At 41.9% G+C, this 11598-nt stretch overlaps 2 protein-coding genes across 2 annotated transcripts; one reads left to right on the forward strand and one right to left on the reverse strand.

Moving 5' to 3' along the window:
- The first annotated feature begins 4026 nt into the window (after nt 1–4026).
- Nucleotides 4027–8893, forward strand: LOC135697007 (uncharacterized). Its single transcript, XM_065216551.1, has 7 exons — nt 4027–4144; nt 4210–4377; nt 4441–5129; nt 5189–5335; nt 5397–8287; nt 8350–8539; nt 8597–8893. The coding sequence occupies exons 1-7, from the start codon at nt 4126–4128 to the stop codon at nt 8888–8890; spliced, it is 4398 nt and encodes a 1465-aa protein (XP_065072623.1). The 5' UTR covers nt 4027–4125; the 3' UTR covers nt 8891–8893.
- Nucleotides 8894–8957: 64 nt separating this feature from the next.
- LOC135697009 (zinc carboxypeptidase-like) lies at nt 8958–10490 on the reverse strand. Its single transcript, XM_065216553.1, has 5 exons — nt 10310–10490; nt 10114–10250; nt 9590–10059; nt 9235–9525; nt 8958–9175 (listed from the first exon to the last, which is right to left on the reverse strand). Exons 1-5 carry the CDS (start codon nt 10457–10459, stop codon nt 8976–8978), a joined length of 1248 nt encoding a protein of 415 aa, XP_065072625.1. The 5' UTR covers nt 10460–10490; the 3' UTR covers nt 8958–8975.
- Between the last annotated feature and the right edge of the window lie 1108 nt (nt 10491–11598).

The raw sequence follows: 11598 nt of genomic DNA on the forward strand, positions 1-11598 counted from the left end.
GATAGTCGAGGTCCGTCAAGCACATAATTCACATCGTTGCAGTAGAGCAGGAAGATCAAAGGTCCAAGGTGGCTACCCTGGGGTATCCCCGATGTAGCAGGATAAGTATCAGATCGGTAATCGCCTATGGCAACCATCAGTTGGCGACCGTTCACATATGTACGATCGAAACCATTGTAATAGGTTACCATTGATCCCAAGTCTGTCTAGTTTAGCAATAGCAATAGCATGGTTTAGCTTATCGAACGCTGCTGACAGATCGGTATAAATCATATCCGTTTGAGCTCGGTCAACCATGCTATCAGTTACATAAGATGTGAGGCATAGCAGATTGGTGGTGGTGGAACGACCTGACATGAAGCCATGCTGATGATCACTCAAAACATGCTTGCAGTGAGAAAGTAGCGGTTCCATTATGACTAGATCAAAAAGCTTCGATACGGTGCTCAGTGAGGTAATTCCACGATAGTTGTTGACATCTCGTTTGTTTCCTTTTTTGTGAACAGGAAACATGTGAGCAAACTTCCAGCAAGAAGGAACAAAATGTGTGAAAACGTTCTTGCGGTGACCTCAACATCGTGATGATCGAGGATGTTTTCCCAGTCCAAGCTGGAGAGCAAGTCTGAGATGCTGCGGTAATCTGCTTTTCGAAAATCGTAGGAAACAGCAACGGGCGTTTCGTCGAAATCGTGAAGTAACTTGCTCTCCACAGTCACAATAAAAGGAAGGTGATGTGGAGTTGGTTTCACTAGTGGAGCGGGTGCACAGGAGATGAATGGAGCGACATCCTGAGAACTGACGAAACAAGGGTCCAAGCTGCGGTTGTTCTCGGTGACTACATGATTGATTTGCGATAACGTAGACGTACTGTAGCTATCAAGAAGCATAGTGGCTCCACAATGGAACACTGATCGTTCTGGATCCGGATACAGAAAACCGCTATGGGATGGTTGCCACGAGATACCAGGTAAATTGTAGTCTCCCAAGACAATAACCTCGTCAATAGCAGTTGCGCTTTCCAAGACAGCTTGAATTGAACGACAATGGGCGTCGATGAAATCTATATCTCGAGCTCGGTTTGGAGGTATGTAGATCACACATACAAACAACGTGCGATCCGCTAGGTCCACAGCTGCCCAGACCTGTTCTACGTTGTTCCACAGATCATTTTCGATTGCTCTGGCTTTCAATTCAGAACCGACAGCCAAGAGGACACCACCTCCCGTTGATTTTCGGCTGTTGCGGGGGTTACGATCACAACGGAAAACCTCGTATTCAGATCCAAACACTTGATTGGAGATCGTGCGGGAGTCGAGCCAAGTCTCTGTGATAGCAATAATGTTAAAGCATCGGTCAGATACGGATATACGATAGTCTTCAACGTTCGAGTTCATCCCGCCTACGTTCTGATAGTAAATAGTGACGTCCTGGTTAGTACTAGCAACACGTTGAGGATCTGTGTACACGTCGCCTGAGAGGGAACATTTGGGCATCCTAATTTCACTTCTGATAACAGCATTAGGGCAGCTTCGATGATCAAAGGCAGCAGAAGGTGGGGCTGCATCGGAGAATCCAGTGGTGCAACCCGCACTTCGAGTGTTAGAGAGTACCGATACAGTGCTGAAATTCGGAATGGCGTCAGGCGGTGAATGTTCAGAGTTATCATTGTACTTGCCTGGCATAGCAGGCTGGAAGACCTCCGAACCCCTACTAACAACAGGACCAGGACGACTGTGAAGAACGCTGGCTGGTACTGGCAGGACCGTGTTAGAGGGACTAGGGGCTTCCAAAATGCTATTTTCAGTGCGTCCTGGTTCCAACGGTTGATGTATGAAAGGATGTGCAATTTCCTGTGTACGGGAAATTTTTTTACGCGATGAAATACTAGGTCGAATCGAGTAGGGTAGGATGGTGCAAAACGCACCGTTTAAGCAAAATCGTCAATGGCTGGCGAATGGAAGCTAAAATCAAGAAGAAAGTAATGGCGTTTGGTTCATTACCATGTTTTCTACAAAGATCAAGTGATTTAGAACTACAAAAGGATGATTTTCCATGACTTTCTAGGTATTTTTTAAATTGCTTCCAAAATGATATCGGGGCAAAACGCCTGATTCATGATGCAATATGCACCACAACATTGGGACAAGACGCACGACAACAATGGCCAAAACGAACCACAACATTGGGGTAAAATGCACCCCATGGTAAACAAACCATAACCCCTGCAAGTAGATAATGCAAAGGGATGCGGTATTTCAAATGTTTATTTCTTTATGTTACATCAGAAATTAGGTCTCAAAATCTCAATAGAATGTTAAACTGTGATTCATCAAGTAAGATATCTAAAAAATATACGAAACGTAATTTTTTTATTTTTTTTTTTTGTGATACATGATGATAAAAGCACAAAAAATATACTCAAGTATAGTAAAAAATACGAATAAATTCAAATAGATTTTATACGAGTTAAAAAAAATAACATACCTCCATTTTTTTCATATTATTGAGAATAACATACGCCCTTTCAAATGCTGCAAAAAAACTTTTTTTTTTGTTTGCCAAAACCAGAGATATTAACATTTGAAAAGTGCATATTTTGAATATAAAACGTCAATAACTCTTGATCGGCGAAAGATATTGACAATCTTTGTGCAGCAAAAAATTGCGCCTTCTTAAGATCTAAAAGTTATCTCAAGACATCTTTGCTGAGAAATTCGAAAAAAGAAAACTATAAAGCAAAATAACTGTTTTTTTAAGAGCCACCCTAACTCTATTTAAGAAAATAGCTCTAAATCGGCCAATTTAAGAGATACAAAAAAGTTATTTTCAACAAAGTTGCTTGAAATTAGCTCAGCTATAACTTTGTCGAAAAATGTATACCTTAGTTTATTCAAACAAAAAAGTTAGATTTTTATTTTAATGATAATAGGAACCACCCTAGAATTCATTGTCATAAAAATGAGGACCTAACTATAAGAAACAACTTTGTAGAAGAGACTTTCAGTCTAAAGTTTCGATTTCAGGCTCAAAACATATCATTCCACCTAAATCTGCATTCTGGACCACTGTGCATCGGTAGTGTAATAGAAGCATATACACTAAAAATCATTAGTAGATTACTTGTGCTATTATTCTTGTATTGTATAACTAAATAAAATAACGTCAACAACAGTAGAATATTTTTCAAATACAATGTTCGTTCTACCGAAATTTAATGGTATTTTGTTCTAATTTTTTACCTACGAAATAAAAGAGATGAACTAGTCTATGGCTAAAAATCTCTATAATAAAGAAAAAAAAAAAAAAAAAACCTACGAAATAATACGGACCATGGTAGTCTTGTTTTCAGTGTATGAAAAGATTCCGCAGCTCTTGTACCTTTTACTATTTACGAGCTGTCAAGGTAGATTTAAACACGTATGAATTGTACGTGGTACCATACTATTTTTACCAGTGTACCTTGTTTCGTTGTTAACTTTCCTGTCTTACATTGTACGTACCGTAATGAACTACCTGTTGCCTGCTATCAACAGTGTGTTTCATCATTTCAACTGTCATCATCCCATTGAATCCGAGTACAGCATTTCGTGGCATCAGTATTTAAAATGACGGTCAGCGATAAGCCAATCACGTCGAATTGAATAAGCTACTGTTATGCATTATAATGTACGCTCATGAACAAATGAATATTGATTTATTCGCACACTCAACGAACCTATTCGAAATTTTTTCCATGTATATTTAAACTATTATTTACTCTATTGTATTTACTGTATGGTATTTTATGGCATCTAACGATACTCTACAACATAAATTCTCGACGAAAATGCTGCATCGATCGGGAACCATTTCAGCCGGTTCAACCAACTTTCTCCACTCTTGATTGCAGTGTTTTGCTTGAATCACGAAATTTCAACCTTACATCCGTTGTAATCAAATAAGATGACCTATGGACAAACGTCGAATTCTGCAACAGAATTCGATTTCGGTACCTTTCCGCGATAAGGAGTCTCTTTAAAAGAAGCATCCCGACTGATCGATTTAAACAGTCGCTGGTGAACAGGTGATCAGTTCGCACCGAATTAATAAGGACATCGGATCTAGGCGTAGTGTAGTTTTAGTGTAATGAAGCTGTGGATAGCTCGTAAGTGGTCTTGGATACAGTGAGCCGGATGAAATATTTCAATATTACTTATTCTCTCAATTTAGTTCTGGCCCTTGTGGCCATAGTGCATTCCGTACCGGTGAAAAACTTCTTCTATGGAGCCGGTACCGAAGAGTATGTCTATCGCTATCTGCTCAATGTGAGGACCGGTGTGCTGGAAACTGAAAAAGGCTCCATGTACGAAGTCATGGCTGATGTTCATATTCGACCAGGTAAATTTCCTACAAACTGGGCCATACTCTGAACGTAGTGAGTTATGATTTTTGTATTAACAGATTCATCTGGAAATGGCACTTTTGTGTACCTTGTTGACCCGATGGTGTACGTTTACACTGGACCGCTGGTCATGAAGGGGTTAGTTCATGGCATGGAACCAGTCGAACAAATCTACGTGCCTATTGCAAAGCAAGCGGAACTAATCAAGCTACCGTTCTATGTTACGTACGATAAGTACGGAATGGTTCACGAGGTATTTACCGTTCCAGAAGATACCCAATGGAGTATAAATATCAAAAAGGGAATCGCGTCCGCCCTGCAACTTCCTGTTGACAAGATACCGGTAAAAAAATTCGTCAAGCCCGTTGTATTTTCTGTCGTTGAAGAAAGTGTCTACGGAACGGTGAATGTGACTTACGATGTTGAGATGGTTCATGATGAAATTGTGGTTACCAAGACTCCCGATTACACCACCTTCGAACACATGCCGTATGATGTCTACAGCAATGTAGAGGTCGAGAAAGTGTACAAACACTACGCTGTCTGGAATGCGACTTATCCGGAAGTCAAGTACGTGATAGTTAACGACAAAGATGGAGTCAAGGCGAAGGAAGTACATACTGACAGCATTAAAACCGTCCAGCCGTCCGTTTCCGATGGACAGATGCAATATGTCGCCACAAAACAGAGTTTTTTGTTAATTAAAACCGTTGTACCTTCAACGCCTTTGGAGTTTTCCAAATTCGTGGTAAGTCAAAATACGCATCCTTTGAACTTCTTCCGATAATAATTTACTCGTTTCCACAGACTTACAATCCACTCTATTACGTTCCGTCCAAGCAAACCTTCGAAACCTACTTCCCGTGCTTATCGATAGTACCTCACGTAATCGACATGACCGTAGTTGGCCCAAAGGCGCAAGCCATGCTTTTCGAAGCCGTCGAATATCTACACGTAAGACCTGCCTAAGATGCTGTGTCCTCATCATACATCCCAACAAATTCTTCTTTTTCAGGAAAACCCTATCACGAACGTCGAAACCGACACAAAGCACGGTTTGACAATCACCCGCATCGTTGAACTCTTCAAGCCATTTACCGTGGAAAACTTTGAACAATTCTACACCATGATCACCAAGACCACCACCCCGAAGGATGTTGTTGCCGTCGATGTATTCTACAAAATCTTGCCCCTCGTTGGCACCAAGAACTCGGTGATCTTCATCAAGAATCTTGTAAAAAGCCACAAAGTTAAGGACTTTGTCTCCACTACTATGCTCTTCTCGCTGGGATTGAACGTACGGGTCCCTACCGTTGAACTGCTGCAGGAGGTCGAAGAGTTCTATCACTTTGAAGATGAAGTGAAACCTGAGGTCGCTCATGCCGCCGTCCTCACATTCGGTTCCCTCGTCTACAAGACCTTCAAGCACGATACACATTCATCCATTTTACAACAATACGTCAAAGTATTCTATAAGAAGTTAAAGGAAGCTAAGACCTTCGAAGAACAGCTGGTGTGGCTCCATGGCCTGAAGAACATTGAAGTAGGAACGATTTTCGAACTGATTGCCCCCATTGTTAAGGGCGAACAAGTTCTGGATCTGCCATATGACCGTCACCTTAGACTTCATGCTATCTACGCACTGGAAAAGATTCTCCACTACGACTACGATTTGCTTTTCGAGGTAGTCTACCCCGTATTCGTTGATGAAACCCTATTCACCGAACTTCGAGTCGCTGCTCTGAAGGTTCTGCTGTCTACAGAAGAGGTCAAATACTTTGCCAAGATTGCAACCGTAATGCGAACGGAAAAGAATCCTCAAGTCTACTCATTCTTTGTTACCACTGTGGAGCACATGGCAGAATCTTGCGTCCACACTGATACTGACTTCCGGCAATACGTTAAGCAGATGGTCAAGATCTTCAAACATGTCGATCCGTCCGTTGAAACTAAAGCTTTCTACTACGATTACGTTGACAAGAAGCATTTCTTCGGTGCTTCGATCTATGGCAACCTGGTGGCTGATGATAAGCATAACAAGGTCAACCAGTTCTTCATCAACTTCAGCCCTTACGTGATGGATCGCCACGTTGATCTCTACTCCGTGTTTGTCAAATTTGAAGGAGTTCAGAACCCCCTAACCATGCTGTTGCCCAAACTGTACAACATCGAACCCAAAACGGTAAAGGAACCAATTATCAAGAACCACGAAAAGGAACCAGTGCATGTAGAGTTCACTTTGATGGCCAATGGAAAGGTTGTCTACACTAAATTCTTCGACGAAGAAACAATCAAACATTTCTACAGCTACACCTACCTGAGCATCCTTACGACGATGAAATACCAATTCACTACCGTACTGAACCTTGCCGACGTGGAAGTGTTCTCACCAACTATGGACGGAATTCAAACTAAATCAGATGTTGAATTGCCTCTGGTGTCGCAGTTCAAATACGATGTCGTGGTACCAACCACCAAGAGTGCTAACGAAATGACTTTCTCGGTTCACAGCTACTTCCGCATTTGGATGCACGGTTTCTACGGAATCTCAGTCTATAATCCATTTGCCTTGACTTGGCAGGGAACTCGTCGAGTGCATGCATTTGATTTCAGTGTGCCATTCAACTTCGACGTAGTCTTCAACTTCCAGCAGAACTCATTCAAGATCATCTGGACCAAGAGCACCAACGAAGTTCAAAATGTTGTCGGATTCAAGACTCACGTCAAGACCCAGGTCTACGCCAAGTCAGACACTGAAGTGGATTTCATGAAGGGTACCTGCCCAGAGTGCAAACACTTCCTGACAACGGTCGTTGCTCCGATTTACAAGAAGAAGGATGTTGTCCTGCATGAAATCCACTCTAAGTACACCGGACTTCACTTCTACCTGTCCGTTTATGACGTTGAGGTACTGCCTCACGTCAAGCACTTCAAATCCCTTTCGGATGTGTTCGTGAGTGATGTGTTCTACGAAATTCCCGAAATGTCATTCTTCAAGTTCATGATGACCTACTATACCTGGTTCTACACCCACTTCTTCCCACCGCAATACTCGACCTACGGAGTTGTTGGCTACATAAATCCATGCAAAGTGTATCCTTTCAATAAGTTGGAGTTGTCCTTTAAGGTCAACACCGAAGACGTTCCACATGAATTCTGGACTACTCCAAACTACCATCAGTATGTGAAAATGTCAGCTGTGTTCAAGGATGATCACGATGTCGAAGTTAACCACTGGGATATGAATGTTCACTTTACGCATGAGTATGGACTGTACTTCAAGAAGTTCAATGTGCAAGTTACTCGTAAGACTCCTGGAGAGAAAAATATGAACGTCTGCTTTGATTACGTTAAGGATGTTGAAACTGAACTAGTTAAGGGTAAGATGACCTACTACCATGGTTATTCGTACGATCACAAATGCATCAAGGACGACATGGTGGTCTCGGTTGACTGGACGGGAACCTACTCGGAATCGCAGAAGAACTTCACTAAAAGCCCAGTTTACTCGTACAAAGAATGCGTAAAACATTACGGAGTGTTAAAAACACCAACTGTTCAAATCGAGCCAATTCCAATGACCTATGAGTGCGCTGAAGCACATACCACTGTTCGGAAGTACGTGTACAACGTAGACTACCAGCATGTGCTGCCAGTTTACCTGGACGTATTCAAACCAGTCTGGTTCTGGGTGCAGCAGGTGTTCCCTGTGTATTACGATGTTGATGCCCATCACCATGTTCCAGATGGTGGCTTTGTTGTCGACGTAGAATACCCATTGTGGTGGGTTGAGCACCCCACGGTCGATGTAACCGTCACTACACCAGCGGAAAGCTTCGTATTTGAATATGTCCCGTACTACGAGTGGTTCTGGATGTTCCAACCGGACAGTGTCATTTTCACCAAGTATGGCTTAGCAAGACTTCACCGGAAATTTTCCATTGATCAACTCTATTTTTTTGATCTAGGTACTTTGACATCATGAAAACCACCGGATACACCACCGAATGCGTCATCAACCCTATGTTCAACTACACTGGCTATCACTACGATGTCAGCAAGATGCCGATCATCAACGAATGGACTCTGTATGCTGCCGATCATCCCACGACCTACAGTTGGGCTGTCTACGTACAGAAATCGGAGAAGAGCTCTGTTGTAAGTGTATAAGTTTGAAATGTCAATGGCAATTTTAAAACGTTTACTGATTTCCAGGCCCTGAAATTCGTTCTGAACGGTCACGTCGTTGTGGTCCAACCTGTGATTGACAAGAAGTTTGAGAAAACCGGAGTCATGAAGTACACTTTCACCGTTGACAGCGACATCATGGAGGTCATGAAACACGGAATTGTCCCCGGAGTGTATCCATTCAAGTACTTCCAGGTTGACAACACGGTCGTATTTGTGGTTCCGAACGTGTCGTTGTACGTTGTTTACGATGGACACCAGGTAATCGTTGAAACCATCAAGAGCGATAAGGTACAGTACTACGGTCAGTGCTATGTCTAATATGAGTTGATAACAGAATCTCGTTGTATAATAAATTAATAAAAAAAATCTAAATATCAAACTGAAGTAGATATTGGTTTTATTTTTAAACTTGGAAATAGTTCAGTTCTCGTGCTTTGGTCAAAAATGCTACCAATGAGTCCAGTACTTCCTCGGAGTTTGGAACGATCTGGTCAGCAGGAAGAATAAATCCATAGTTGCCTTTGTCCCGGAATTCGTACGATGCAGCAATCGGTACATCGTGCTCCCCCAGTGCCCAGTCTCGCGTTGAACCGGATGCAACATCTGCTCAAAAAAATGCATCACGAACTAAATCAGAAGAGGAAGGTCATCTCAATACATACACAGAACATCTGCCGTGTTGCCAACGACATACTCCGTGCCATAGCGCATCGACAACGCCTCAGCAGCGGATTCAGCCATCTGCATCCAGTCATTGAAACGGTCTACCTTGTTGGCATTCTGATAACCGAACGGTAGCAAGATAAGCTGACTGTAGGAGTGGAACGAAAGATAGAAATGGATTTGGTCCTTGTACTTGATGAAGTAATCCATGATGTTCTTCGTTTCTATCTCGGAAGCTGGTTCAGGTCCGGCGTATGTCTCCGTACAAGGGTTAATAGATGATCCACCATCTAACAAAACGTATGTGCGAGTTGAATCGATGAACGTAGAGATCTAAGTTGTCTCCAAACTTACCCATCCAATGATGCGGGAAGTTACGGTTCATATCAACTCCGTAACACAACACACTGTGCGGGTAGCGGGTCTTTCTCCACATTCGGTTCGTCTCCTTTGTGTAATTCAGTCCATCAGGATTGACCACGGGTAGAATGTACCAATCGTAGTTCCGAGCGATTTGTTGTACCGCTGAATCCGTCGATGTCAGCAGCTCATTCAAAATCCACGTTGCCGTTGCCGAAGTAATCCACTCACGAGCGTGAATGTTTGATTCTAGGAATATTCCAGGATTTCCCGTTTTATGGGACAGTTTCACAGCCCTCACCTCGCGGTCTTCGTACGAGTGTCCAACTAGTTCTACCGATAGAACATTGCCGTACTGTTCAACCAGACCATCGATCCATTCGTACATTTCGTCCAACGTGTGATAATCTTCCCAGCCAAAACCGGCACGCTTTCGCCGTGCTGGTCGCTCTGTATCGATTAATCTGTGGAGAAATTTTTCAATTCGATCTACTTGTTAGCTGTTTGATGGTACTCACTGTTGAACATTGCTTATTTTCAGTGAAGTTTCCATCAACATCCGTGAGCATAGGCCTTCGAAATCATCCACCTTGTGCGGTGGCACCATTACACTCACCTTCATACCCGTTTGCACCGGAGATTCCCAGAAGGTGTACTGAAATTGCATTCATATTAGATTTGTATTTCTGAACAAAATATTCATCTGCAATATACTCCATCAGGGAATTGCTCCAAATGTTGCAAAACTTCCAGTTGGTCTACGTTTCCAATGGACACATCGTAGACTCTATAGTTTTCGAAGCGAATGCGTTCACCTGATGCCAGGGCCAGAGTGACCGCCAGTATAAACCACAGTGCTTTCATGGCGAAATCCTTTCCAATACTGAGTTTGAAAAATTCCATACAATATAAATTTATTCCTCCAAATTGGCCATATGAACGATGATAAGTTAGCCGTAGACTATTTGAGGGGGAGAGATAGATAGTCTATCAGGGTTGTAATCTTACCAAAGACAGCACTGGACAGTGCATTATCAGTCACTGACTAACGTAAACAGTCTATCGCAGGGGTTTTCAATCATTTTGGAATAAGGCCCTATTGGGTTGAGTTCAGATATTAGATGAAATCAAAATGAACTCAATTATACTAAGTAAATAAATCGCAGATTAATCCGCTTTTTGGATTCAGAGATATAACTAAAATCTTATATTTCAGCATAACTTTCAAGTAGTAAATTTTAGTAATCTAACATCTCCAATATTGGTAGAAATCTATTCATATCACTTCAATCAACATCCGTGTATTCGAGTAAAGCTTCGCGAAGTTTTACTATTAGCTCCGCCATGCACGATCTACAAACCTCTGGTCTATCAAATACTCAAAATTGGAAATCTCCTAGATTACAGTGAATGTTGGTCAGCTCACCTGGATTAAGTAATCACTCCTCGGACAGTTTGAGACTTTTCAAGTGCCAAATGGATTCTGCCATCGTCACTGCTGTTTTGTTGGCTAACACGTCAAGTGAATGCTGATTATTTGATCAAAAGAATCAGTCAATCAAATGTACATATCATAGAATCATTCGATGCCTATTCAGCAAAGCTTGCAGACCTGGTCTTTGAATGTCGATATGATCAGCTAAATCTTTCAACCATCAGCTAAAGCTGGCGTCTAAAGCTAGACCTCATACAAATTTCTGCGCATTTTATAATTTTGTTTCTATTACAAAACCTGTAAATCTTCGTCCACGGCTAAACATTTAAGAATCGTAGATACCAAATTTGTTTTTTTCTGGAACCTACCCAAGTTACATTTTAAGTTTTATGAAATACTACAAAGCAACTATAAAGCAACATTCATAAAACCCTGGTCAAGGCTATTTTGTCATTAATGAATCCACCAAAACCTCCTTAAGACTATAATATGTCTAGTTGGCCCACCCAGGAGAAGGTTCTGAAGGGTGTATTCTCGAAGCTCTTCAAGATTGATTTGCTGCAAAAGG

Source organism: Ochlerotatus camptorhynchus, unplaced genomic scaffold (genome assembly GCF_037179485.1).
Source record: "Ochlerotatus camptorhynchus isolate MF236.1 unplaced genomic scaffold, CSIRO-AGI_Acam_v1.1 ptg000064l, whole genome shotgun sequence".
Classification (NCBI taxonomy): domain Eukaryota; kingdom Metazoa; phylum Arthropoda; class Insecta; order Diptera; family Culicidae; genus Ochlerotatus; species Ochlerotatus camptorhynchus.